Source organism: Lampris incognitus, chromosome 20 (genome assembly GCF_029633865.1).
Source record: "Lampris incognitus isolate fLamInc1 chromosome 20, fLamInc1.hap2, whole genome shotgun sequence".
Taxonomy (NCBI): domain Eukaryota; kingdom Metazoa; phylum Chordata; class Actinopteri; order Lampriformes; family Lampridae; genus Lampris; species Lampris incognitus.
In genome coordinates this window covers 35,822,001-35,835,660 of record NC_079230.1, presented here as the reverse complement: position 1 = coordinate 35,835,660, position 13,660 = coordinate 35,822,001, and the positions used below count along the sequence as shown (strand labels likewise).

General features: G+C 46.9%; 1 protein-coding gene across 2 annotated transcripts in view; it reads right to left on the bottom strand.

Moving 5' to 3' along the window:
• Window positions 1-13,660, bottom strand: part of mtmr1a (myotubularin related protein 1a) — a 277,755-nt gene that overhangs the window by 127,084 nt on the left and 137,011 nt on the right. For both annotated transcript variants that reach the window (XM_056299990.1, XM_056299991.1), the window contains exon 6: window positions 12,940-13,038. In XM_056299990.1, coding sequence (XP_056155965.1) covers window positions 12,940-13,038 — 99 coding nt within the window. The remainder of the gene's footprint in view (window positions 1-12,939; window positions 13,039-13,660) is intronic.

The window sequence follows — 13,660 nt, the reverse complement described above, 5'->3', positions numbered from 1 at the left end:
TTGTCCCTAACCATTTTCCTGAGTTCACGCCTGAGTGCTGCTTCTCTTAAACCCTCAATAAACCGGTCTCTGAGCACAGTTTTCTCATTAGGTATTACATCTGTGGACTGTTTCACTACAGAGCTCAAAATCTGGGATAGTGCATGGGAGTAGTCACGGAGGTCTTCTCCATCAGTTTGGTTACGGTTGTAAAAGGTCTGCAAAAGCTGTGTGGAACTGCGCTTTTCCCCAAATGCATTGCTCAGGTAAGAGTATAAATCACTGGGCCCCACTGACTGACCCCTCATGCATAGTCGCACCTCTTCCAATGCAGGGCCATGCAATAGAGATAGTATATAGTCACATTGTTCTTCTGTTTGCTCTCTGTATCTTAAAACCCTTTCAACCTCTTCAATAAACTCTTCGACAGATCTCCTGTCTGTACCACACTCCCCACTAAATGCTTGGATCTGGCGTTCTCTTGGAAAGTAGATGTATGAACGTGTGGGTGCACTGTTATCACTTGCTCTCTGAGCCCTTGCTTCACCATTTAACCTGGTGAGCTCATCTCGCAGTCTGGCAAGCTCTTGCATGGTGGTCTGCATTTCTTTTGTAGCACCTTCACCTATACCCATTATGCCACCTGAGGTGTGGCCATTATCATTACGTGAACTCCCTTCATCACCAGAATCACTAGACATAATGATATATTAATCTTTACTCAGTCCAGTATAAATGAGGATATTTAGTTCAAAACCTGGTTCAAGGATACTACAAGGACAGTCTTTAACTTGGAGCCTTGCTGGATCTTGGTCTTTGTAGCTGAAGTTAGCGCTGGAGTCCTCTGCGCTGGTACGGCTGAGTCGTGTGAAACAGGAAGCACCAGAACCTCTTAGATGCCCTCACGTCGTCTCTCGCTGGTCACCACCTCCACAGCAGGATGGCTTCAGACTCAACACCAACGGACGTCACCAGCAATCTTCACCACTGCCGTATTTTTTTTTAAGTAAAAATAAGCCACTCTGTTGCCAATTTTTAAAAAAAATGTTTTAGCTACACCCCACTCCTGGTACCAAAATTATGTAGCCCGTGGAATTAGATACCACACAGGACACAATTACTTCCGGGGTTCTTGTAGCTTTAATTTTATTGTTTGAACCTTCGAATGCAGATCGTTTTACTGAGTGCATACATTCCTGTGTCTTTCGAGCAAACAGATCATAAATGTTCACAGATGTGGCAAGTTTAACAGAAAAGATTTTAAAAAAAGGGAAATAATAAATACAAAATACGATGCAAAATACGGCAGTGGACTATGTACGTTAAACAGGGTTTAACAAAGACATGTGGAACTTCCTGAAGATCGCGCAACTTCTCACTCTGTCAGTTACCTTTAAACAGAATTAAAATGCATATAAAACCTTTACATCCCAAATGCAATGGCATGGTGTGGCTTTATTCACGCCAACATTACCTTGTCATGCCTGCAATGGCGAACAGCGGTCGACGGCTCGCGCCCAAAATCACCGAACATCAACTCCAGTAGCGTCTAAATCAAACCATCTTGTCAAATTACTGACATACAATATTGTTTGGAATAATGTTACAGGTATATTTCACAAGATATTTACCCTTACTTACTACGGAGTCAGAGCCTCGTCACACCGCAATCTTCAGGCGCTCCACACAAGAAAAAAAGAAAGAATACCCAAGATGCACTTGGATAACTTGCACGGAGTTACAATAAAAGTCCGCCACTGCCACTTACTGGTCAAAACATGCAATGACAACCAAAACTATAAAAATACACTCACAATCTGCCTCACAATTTAAATACATCAAATGACATTTTACATGGCTTGACAGTGTAACAATTACATATATTAACAGTTAAACTATACCAAATTTAAGTGGAAAATCATTTAACATATTTAACAGATTTACCACATGTAGCCCGTGGAATTAGATACCACACAGGACACAATTACTTCCGGGGTTCTTGTAGCTTTAATTTTATTGTTTGAACCTTCGAATGCAGATCGTTTTACTGAGTGCATACATTCCTGTGTCTTTCGAGCAAACAGCTCATAAATGTTCACAGATGTGGCAAGTTTAACAGAAAAGATTTTAAAAAGGGAAATAATAAATACAAAATACGGTGCAAAATACGGCAGTGGACTATGTACGTTAAACAGGGTTTAACAAAGACATGTGGAACTTCCTGAAGATCGCGCAACTTCTCACTCTGTCAGTTACCTTGTCATGCCTGCAATGGCGAACAGCGGTCGACGGCTCGCGCCCAAAATCACCGAACATCAACTCCAGTAGCGTTACGGAGTCAGAGCCTCGTCACACCGCAATCTTCAGGCGCTCCACTCAAGAAAAAAAGAAATAATACCCAAGATGCACTTGGATAACTTGCACGGAGTTACAATAAAAGTCTGCCACTGCCACTTACTGGTCAAAACATGCAATGACAACCAAAACTATAAAAATACACTCACAATCTGCCTCACAATTTAAATACATCAAATGACATTTTACATGGCTTGACAGTGTAACAATTACATATATTAACAGTTAAACTATACTAAATTTAAGTGGAAAATCATTTAACATATTTAACAGATTTACCACCCTGCTACACGCATATATACCAAGTCCAGTTGCACATTAATTCTGTCAAGTTTTCAAGATGCTTCCTGGCATTCAATTGACATTATTCATTATTTCTTTTGTCAATGGGTGATCACCCCTAAATTGTCATTACCTCCCTGAATAGGATCACTGTTTGCTGTTATTTCAGGTCTCTCCTATTGTACTGTCCAACTTTCTTCAACTTGAGTGTCAAGTTGTCTCCTGACGTTGAATTGACAATCGTTATTTCATTTGTCAATGGGGCATCACCCCCAAGTGAACGTCACTACCTTCAGAAGTCTTTCTGTCAGACCTCTTTTGAAGCCTCAGTCCAGTTAATATATCCCAGTACCTCAAACGTTGATTTATCCACATTAATTCCTCACATTCAACAACCGGAAGAAAAAACAATCTCCACAAAGAAAAGCCAGTCTGGTTCCCAAGGGCATTGTGTTTCAGCCTCAGTGCCATGGACAGTCTCTTCTCTTCTCTTCGGAGATGAAATCTAAAAACTCTGAAAACCATGGTCACTTTCACAAACAATCTAGTTGTTAAGTACCACTCATGGAGAAGTAGCAAAACGTAACAAAAATGTAGGAAAACTTTGTAAGTCAAAGCGGAGAGTAAAAGCAAAGGCTTCTGCACTGTAGCATGGGTAGGGAGAGGGAAGGGCCAGATGGTTCAAAATGCTGCTGATAGAATCCTAACTACAACTAGAAAATTTGACCATATTACACCAATTCTTGCCTCCTTCCTTGGCTTCCTATCCATGTTAGATCAGAATACAAGGTGCTTCTGCTGACTTATAAAATCCTAAAGGGGCTTGCCCAATCTTACCTTTCTGATCTCCTTACACTGTATATTCCATCTCGAGCTCTTTGCTCTCAAAATACAGGGCTCCTGTGTGTACTCAAAGCTAAAAAAAACAGGTGATCACTCTATCAGTCGCAGAGGTCAGAGAATCACTGCGCAGAGTGAACACACGGAAGGCTGCCGGACCAGACGGCATACCAGGTTGGGTCTACCGGGAACGCACCGACCAGCTGGTTGAGGTCTTCACACCTGTATTTAACTGCTCACTGTCCCAATCTAAAGTCCCGGCATGCTTTAAGACCACCTCTATCATTCATGTCTCCAAGAAACCAACATCCACATGTCTGAATGACTACCGACCCATAGCACTCACCCCCATTGCCTTGAAGTGCTTTGAGAGACTGGTTCTGGCTCACATCAAAACCATTATCCCCCTACATTCGACCCACATCAGTTCGCCTACCGTCCCAAAAGGTCTACTGAGGATGCCATTGCCACTGCCCTACACATTGCTCTGACCCATCTTGAACTTAACACATACATCCGGATGCTGTTTATAGATTACAGCTCTGCCTTCAACACTATCATCCCCGCCAAACTAACCACCAAACTCCTCTCCCTTGGCCTCAACCCCTCCCTCTGTAACTGGCTCCTGGACTTCCTGACCAACAGACCTCAGTCTGTTAGGTTAGGTGACCACACCTCCTCCACCCTGACCCTCAGCACAGGTGCCCCTCAAGGCTGTGTTCTGAGCCTCCTCTTTACCCACAACTGCCTGCCAACTCACCCTTCAAATAGTTAAGTTTGCAGATGACACCACAGTCATTAGCCGTATCACCAACAATGATGAGATGGCCTACAGAGACGAGATTGAGCACCTCACATCATGGTGTACTACCAACAATCTTGTCCTTAATGTGCAGAACACAAAGGAGCTGATTGTGGACTTCAGGAGGTCTAGAAGCTGCAGCCACTCCCCCATACACATCAATGGGGTGGAAGTGGAGCGTATTTCCAGCTTTAAATTCCTTGGAGTCCACATCAGCGAGGACCTTTCCTGGACATTAAACACCCAGGCCCTTGTGAAAAAGGCCCAACAATGCCTGCATTTCCTGAGAAGCGCCCGTCTACCCCCCAAAATTCTCACCAACTTCTACCACTGCACCATAGAGAGCATCCTGACCAGCTGCATCTCAGTGTGGTACGGCAACTGCACCTCAGTAGACCAGAAAGCTCTGCAGCGGATCATCAAGGCGGCCCAGCATATCACCGGTACCCAGCTCTCAGCCATAAAAGACATTTATCACAAACGCTGCCTTCGAAGGGGTCTGAGCATCAGCAGAGATCCCACCCACCCCAACCATGGACTGTTCTCCCCACTGCGCTCTGGGAGGCGCTACAGGAGCCTCAGAGCCCGCACTACCAGGCTCAAAAACAGCTTCTTTCCACAAGCTGTTGCCCACCTGAACCTGGCCATCCACTGAATGTCTGTAGATATTTTAAATATTTTGTACTCCAGCTCTCTTTTAACTTATTTTTAGCTTTTGGTCTTCATATGTGTATATCTTATATTGTGTTTGCTGTGTTTGTCTGTCTTGCACTGTTTGGTGAAGCCACAGCCCTCATTTCATTTTTAACATTTGCCTGCACATTGTTTTTAATGACAATAAATTGAATTGAAAAAGAAGTCATCTGGTGGCAGGGCCTTTTCCAATCGGGCCCTGTTCTTGTGGAATAACCTGCCTGCTGCCATCAGACAATCAGAGTCTGTCGAGTCCTTTAAATCCAAACTTAAAACTCAACTTTTTGCCTCAATCCACAATTAGTTGCCTTTGAGTACTTAGAGGCTGCATGGCTCAGGAGGCAGAGCGGATCATCTAGTAATCAGGTGGTCATTGGTTCAATCGCTGGCTCCATCAGAGTGTGTTGAAGTTTCCTTGAGCAAGACACTGAACCCTTAACTACTCCTGATGAGCAGGTTAGCACCCTGCATGGCAGCCTCCGCCATCAGTGAATGATTGTGTGTGAATGGGAGGCATATAATGTAAAGAGGCTTGGGTGGTCGGTAGACTAGAAAAGCGCTATATAAAAATGCAGTACATTTACCATTTACTTCATGACCTGTACTGCATGGCGGGTCAGTTTCTGTCTCAATGAATTTACCAAGCACTGTTCTGCCAACAAGATTATAGAACATTTCAAACTGTTCTCTTTGCCTGATGTCTTCTCTCTCTTCTCCTATGTCTGTGAACGGTGTGATGCGAGTCTACCCCATGTACATGGATAGTCTGTCCTCCTCCTAGGTCTCCATGGTGATGGTCACCAACTGGAAACTGCTTGGCATCTTTATCACATTTTTACATATCTTACAAATCCATGTAACTTTGTTATCCTGTTTCACTGTTTATATCCTTCTCTCACTCCCATGTGTGACTAATGTTTTTGCTCGTCTCTCTGCCATGTATGTGAATGGTGTGAAGTGAGTCTCCCCCGTGTGCATGTGTAGTCTGTCCTCCTGCCAGGACTACATGGTGATGGTGGTAACATGGCTCAGGTCCTGGGCTTTTCCGGTGGCACCTGGACACTGCTTATTCGATTATAATTCTGTTATCCTCTTTCAATCTTGTATTCTGTAAATTGTGTTTTATTCTGTACAAACATCCATTGCATGTTGTCCATCTTGGGAAAAAGGTCCCTCCTCTGTTTCTGTCCCTGACGTGTCCTATTTTTTTAGGTAGTTGTTCCTTATCTGATGCGACGATCTAAGGACAGGCTGTTATGTTGATGTAAAGTTGTAATTTGTGATATTGGGCTACACATAAAATTGACGTGACTAGACAGAAGGGATCAGGCAGGAGTCTTCATAGACTATGATGTTTGCAGATGACATTGTGATCTGTAGCGAGAGTAGGGGGAAGGTGGAGGAGAGCCTGGAGAGGTGGAGGTATGCACTGGAGAGAAGAGGAATGAAAATCAGTAAGAAAAAGATAGAATACCTATGTGTGAATGATAGGGAGAACAGTGGAATGGTCAGAATGCAAGGAGTGGAGGAGATGAAGGCATATGAGTTTAAATACTTGGGAGTGTAAAAGAGAGGTGGAGAAGAGAGTGCAGGCAGGGTGGAGAAGAGTGTCAGGAAGGATTTGCGACAGAAGGGTACCAGCAAGAGTTAAAGGGAAGGTTTACAGGATGGTTGTAAGACCAGCTATGTTGTATGGTTTGGAGACAGTGGCACTGATGAAAAGACAGGAGGTGGAGCTGGAGGTGGCAGAGTTGAAGATAAGATTTTCATTGGGAGTGACAAAGGACAGGATTAGGAACGAGTATATTAGAGGGACAGCTCAGGTTGGACGGTTTGGAGACAAAGCAAGAGAGGCAAGATGGAGATGGTTTGGACATGTGTGGAGGAGAGGTGCTGGGTATATTGGGAGAAGGATGCTGAATATGGAGCTGCCAGGGAAGAGGAAGGCCAAAGAGGAGGTTTATGAATGTGGTGAGGAAGGACATGCAGGTGGCTGGTGTGACAGAGGAAGATGCTGAGGACAGGAAGAGATGGAAATGGATGAGCCGCTGTGGCGCCCCCTAACGGGAGCAGCCGAGAACAGTAATAGCAGTAGAGGAAGAAAGAAAAAAGAAGAAATATTCATAACCAATTCTTTTGTTTGTATTACCGTTTATTTTACTTATTTATTTATTTTTGGTCCCTGAGTTTCCTGAAAGGCGCTTTGAATCCATTATTATTATTTTAACTCATGAGTTTTGTTGTTTAAATATTTACCCTCGATTCCCCCAGTTTTAGGTTTACAAATGGCATGCGTTGCAACTAGTTCACACACTGAACAAATTCCAAACTGCCAACAATTTTGCTTGAACTGTGACAGTGCTAACCCAACGCACAGAAATTAAAGAGTATGGAAATTTCATATGATTACAGTGACCAAAATTAGCACGGTTATCAGTATTATTGTGGTGTTAACATGTGCTGAACATTTTCAAATAGTACCGATACACTGAAATTGTACGTTGAAAACGACAAATAAAATAAGCATCACTACGATGTTTTTTGTTTGCATAAACATTAAATCATAGCCAATACCTTATGTAAACCATATCAAATGCTAATTGACATTAAAGATGACATCATGTGGCCACGAGAGGTAGGTCCTAACTGCGCTTTGTGCACATGGCAGATAAGAAAACAGCCACCAACAAGACATTTCTTCACATTCTATGCTCAAGTAATGAGATCTAGGCTAATCTTCTACAGATTTCGCAGCACTGGTCAGCCTGACCAGAAGAGCTTGTAAGGACAATTTCACCGTTTCATGCATCGCTCTTGGGAGGATTTTCTGTTGCTCAGCCCAACTCATATTTACCTTGCTAGGGAAGCTTTTTTTCTTTTCTCCACAACAAGATACCCTAGTACAGGATTAAATGAAAACAACGAGTACATTTCAGACTTAGTCCTCTTAGAAGGATGAAAAATCTCTGCTGGAGCGCTGTCACTGCCTTCCGCCATGTCTTCATTGATGCAAAACTCCGTTTCATGCCCGGTTACACATTCCAGTCCAAATGATGGCGGTACAGCACCTCTAAGCTGGTTTGCTAACCGCCTATAAACACCAAATAAGAAGACGAGAGTTACAAAAGCGGTTCAACAACGAAAATGTTGGACATTTTCCACCCATCCTTTTGGCGGTTTGTTGCACAACAACTGCGCGTCATCTCTGCTTTCTGCCCCCTAGTTGCGCACGCATCTCCGTTATGACGTTGCATGTAAACTCCTATATGGGCAGAATTCGCCACAATCGGTTGGCGTTCTGTGTTAGGTAGACACGGGCCCTTTAAGAAAGGGTTTCTGGGTTGACAGGGTGGAGCCAACAGGAGGATTGTCGGAGCAGCGCCATGTTGCCGTTTTTGTGATTTTTGTGTGGAAGAATAAATGACACACACGTTCGTGTAGTCAATGAGAGAAATTGTCCGTCTGCACTTTCCTGTATTTTCCACATTGGTGACCCCGACGTTTGTCTGCTGGACGTTTCCAAAGACAAATCTCTATGAACATGACGACTAATGCGGGTTCTCTCAAGCTGCCGGAGTTCTGGGAGTCGTCAGCCTCAGCTTGGTTCGCCCAGACAGAAGCGCAGTTCGCATTGCGGGAAATCACCGCGGACGCCACAAAACACTATAAATATTATGTGGTGTCGGCTCTCCGCAGTTCAACAGAGCCAGAGTGGATTTTTTTTTGCAGAGGAGACGTGGAAATGGAGACACTCGAGGCTCACCTGTTGAAAACCTTTGAACTTTCTGACGCTGATTGGGCAAGCTGGCTCGTCTATCTGCAAGAACTTGGTGACAGGGTGGACAGGGTGCTGGATCTCCAGGGAGAGCAAAAGCTCGACTTCCTCTTCATCCAACCGTTTCTGCGACAGCTGCCTTCTCGGGTACGGGCTGCTTTAGCCAACACAGCCGTCATTGACTGTCGTGCTCTGGCCGAGGAGGCTGATACGTTTTTGCTGGCTGGTCAACAGCACTGCGCGGCCGCGTTTTTTTCCTGCCCAAACTTTTTCCAACACTGCCTGGAGACAACAGTCGCCGCCGCAGCAGCAACTCCTCAACGGAGGCAGGACCACGGCCGGTGTTTTTACCACGGAAAGTTTGGACCCAAGGCCAAGCGATGCCGATCTCCATGCAGTTTCAGTGCGGCGGGAAACGCCGGGGCCGACGCTCAGTAGTGGCCATGTGCGTCGGCTAAACTGGTAGGCTGCTCTCCATCCACGATACCATTTCTGGACGGTGGTTCCTGAGCGACACGGGCGCGCAGAGGAGCGTCCTGCCCGGCCCGCATCGAGTAGACATCCTGACCTGCGGATACCCCCCCCCCCCCCCCATGGAAGCCGCTAACGGCAGCCCCATCCACATCTATGGCACTAGGTACGTGGAGATGTGTTTCAGAGGACAGCGGTTGGGTTGGGACTTGGTCACGGGGAAAGTGACCGTCCCCCTCCACGGCGCGGATTTCCTATGCGACTATGAGCTGGTGGTGGATGTCAAAAATCGACGCTGTCACTTTCTGCTCGCATAATTGTACTCTCAGCGGAGCGGACTCCAACAGCATGCTCTCCGCCACAGACGATTTTCTCCAGCTTCTTGCCGAGTTCCCGGTCCTCATGCAGATCACCTTCTCGTCTTCCACCGCCAAGCATGAAGTGGAGCACCACATCGCCATCACTGGCCCACCAGTCTATGCTCGAGTTCGGCGCCTCGACCCGGTCAAGTTCACCGCCGCTAGGGAGGAGTTCAAGAATATGGAGCGTCTTTGCATCATTCGCCGCTCCAACAGCCCGTGGGCTTCATCTCTGCACATCGCCCCGAAGCCTGGCGGCGGGTGACGCCCGTGCGGTGATTCCCGCTGACTCAACAATACGGCGACATTAGACCCCTACCCAGTCCCACAAGCCAGGATTTTTCTGCCCACCTGGCTGGAAAAGTCATCTTTTCCAAAGTGGACCTCGTCCGTGGATACCATCAGGTGCCCATCCACCCGCTGGATGTCCCCAAAATGGCGGTGATCACCCCATTTGAACTGTTCGAGTTCCTGCGCATGCCGTTCGGCCTCAAGAACGCCGCGCAGACATTCCAGCGCCTCATGGATTCGGTGCTACGGGAACCTGCGCCTTTTGTTTTTTTCTATCTAGAAGACATCGTCATCGCCAGCACCTCCAAAACAGAACACCTGTCCCACCTCTGGACTCAGAGTGGCTAAGCCAGCACGGGCTGATCGTCAATCCAGCGAAGTGCCAGTTTGGGCTGACAACCATCGACTTCCTCTGACACCGAGTCACCAAAGACGGGGCAGTACTCCTCCCATCAAAGGTGGACGTTATCATGAACTTACCATGACCGCTGACAGTCAAATCTCTACAGGAGTCCCTCGGAATGGTGAATTTTTACCACCACTTTATCCCCCAAGCTGCTCAACTCATGCAACCCCTGTATAAGGCCCTGAAAGGTGAGGCCACCAAACACACTGTGAACTGGTCTGCGGAGAGGGACAAGGCGTTTGTGGACACCAAAACTGCTCTGGCTGACGCAATAATGCTGGCGCGCCCGTCATCCAAGGCTCCGATCGCCATTACTACAGACGCTTCCGGCTACGCAGTCAGGGCGGTGCATGAGCAGTGGGTGAACAGCGCTTGGCAGCCACTCGCTTTCTTCAGCCAACAGCTATGCCCCAGCGAACGGAAGTATAGCACCTTCGATCGGGAGCTTCGGGCCCTCTACCTCACTGTTATTCAACAAATCCGTCCCCTGCTGGAGGCCCGTCAGTTCACAGCATTTGTGGACCACAAACCACTGACGTTTGCCATGGCCAAAGAGGCTGAGCCGTGGTCTGCCCACCAGCAGCGACAGCTCTCCTACATCTCAGAGTTCACCACGGACAGACAGCATATGTTGCTAGCAAAACCAACATCGCTGACTGCCTCTCACGGGCCATTGCGTGGGCTTTCCACTTGGGTCTTGACTATGCCCGCATGGCAGATGACCAGGCCGCTGACCCGAACGTGCAGGCTTTCAGGACAGCTGTCACAGGGCTGCAGTTAGAGGATGTGGTTTTTGACGACACTGGCACCACGCTCCTGTGTGACGTCTCCATGGGTCAGCCCCGGCCCGTCATTCCCACTGGCTGGAGGTGTCGTGTTTTTGACACTGTTCATGGCCTCTCCCACCTTGGCAAAAAGCCATCTCAAAAACTAGTGGCAGCCAAGTTCATCTGGCACAGGCTCAAAAAAGATGTGAGAGACTGGGCTCACACCTGCATGGAGTGTCAGCCCTCTAAAGTGCACCACCACACCAGAACTCCCCCCCCCCCCGGCCCAAAAGAAGAAGGTTCAACCATGTAAACGTGAAACAAGTGGGCCCCCTGCCCCCCTCCCATGGTTTTGCTTACCTCACCATTGTGGACAGAACAACTCGATGGCCAGAAGCTGTCCCACTGTCATTGACGATGTCCACCGACATAGCCCGGGCAGTCAGGGTCGCCCGATTCAGCACCCCATCTGACCTCTCCTCGGACCAGGGCTCACAGTTTATGTATGAGCTCTGGAACGCAGTTGCAGAGAACATAGGGGTGAAGCTCCACCGCACAACCGTGTACCACCCACAGACCAATGGGTTGTGCGAGTGGTTTCATTGCTCTATGAAAGCCGCTCTTCGGGCCAGTCTCAAGGATAGTAGCTGGGTCGACAGGCTCCCATGGATCATGCTGGGCCTCAGGACCGCCCCTAATGAGGACCTCCAGTCCTCGTCTGCTGAACTGGTTTACGGATAGCCGCTGCGGGTCCCAGGGGATTTCGTCCCCAACACCACAGCTCCCTGGTCTGCAGTCCATCAACAGACCATGCTCCTGGATAATGCCAGAGCTTTCCCACTGGTTCCCACATCGCAACACAGCCTCCCACAGTCTCACATCCCTGCAAGTCTGCAGAATACGTATTCATCTGCCATGACGCCCACCTCGGACCCCTGCAGCCTCCCTACGACGGGCCGTTCCGCATCCTGGAGACCAGGAACAAGCACAACAAGCCAGAGTACATTTCAGTGGATTGCTTCAAACCGGCTCACCTGGACTTGGACCGACCTGTTGGACTTGCCCAGCCCCTACGGCGGGGGCGCCCTCCTACCCTGCCCCCATCCCCCCAAAAAGGCTCCTAAGATTCCTCCACCCCTGCCCCACCCCCACGCCATGGCAGGGTCCTTAAAGCCTCTCCTGTAGGTACCCCGGCCTCCGCAACTGTTTGGCAAAGCTGTTTCGACCAGGCCATCTGCCGCGCTCCATGTTACCTTTTTTTTATCATGGTGAATTATGGGGGACTGTATGTAGCGGACTATATGGGCAGAATTCACCATAATCGGTTGGCGTTCTGGGTTAGGTAGACACGGGCACCTTAAGAAAGGGTGTCTGGGTTGACAGGGTGGAGCTACCAGAAGGATTGTTGGAGCAGCACCATGTTTCTGTGATTTTTTTTTGTACGGAAGAATAAATGACACATTCGTCTATTCAATGAGAGAAATTGTCCATCTCTACTTTCCTGCAGTTTCCACACCATCTTTGATTTATACTGGACAGTATTTACCGTGAATTTTTCAAAGCGTGGTAATCAAAGACGGTTTTAACGATAATTAAAATTTGATATGCTAATAGTGATGATGATAACCGATGATGAGATGGTGGCGTGAACTCACGTTTGCAGCGGCCTCACCCAGTACCAGTGTGGGAAAATGGCGGCACAAATTTAACCTTTGCAGCAGCCTCACCCAGTGCCGTCCATGCAGTGTCTTTGTCTGATGGCTGGGATCGGCTGGGGAAGCTTGGTCTGCTGTGTCATGTGGGCCCGGAATATTTGACAATTTCGATTATATGCGGATTGATCGGTGTACCCCCTCTTCATGATGGTAAAAAAAATAAATGACAATTCTGATATCAAACAGCTCATTTTAAAGACTTACCAATCCATTGGAGAGGGGAAAGGCATGTTTGGTCAACACCTCTACAACTTCTGGTTGGGTCTCCTCTTTCTTATAGGCAAACCTCAGGCTCCTGATGTCCTAATGGAGGGAGATTAATATATATTATACAATCGAATATTTAATACTTAATTGCCGCATCATCTTTAATAGTTAAGAATTTGTTGCACTATGCTTATAAAAAATAACAATATTCAGGAAATTTTTCACAAAATTGAATTTCCAATAGAGTAAAGACGTGGAATTTTAAAAGAGCGCAAGCGTGAAGAGCTATTTAGAATACAGACTGGGCAGGTACTATTCCTAAACCTGCAGGTTCTTATTTTAATTGGCCTGGATATTTTCCCCAAGAAGTAGTGTGGGACCTTGAAATCTAAAAATAAATACAAAATAATAAAATTAAAAAACGACATTTTCTGTGCTTTTCTCAAAATTTGGGTATGGTCTCTCTTTAGGGAGGGGAGATTGGTGCTGATTTTTTTAGGCATAAGTATATAATTGCATCCAACCATTTTATGCTGAGCTGCAGGTTTACTGGACCAAACCGTCACTGAAAATGTGAATATGGATTTGATCACAGCTCGCTGTAATTGAAGCAATCCCTCTCTTAACACCTTGAATTTGTTAAGCTGCCTCTGGTGAGTCTGAGTTCTACTTGAATGAGGAGGAGATTGTTCTGAGCAATTTGAGAGTCTTTGCCTGC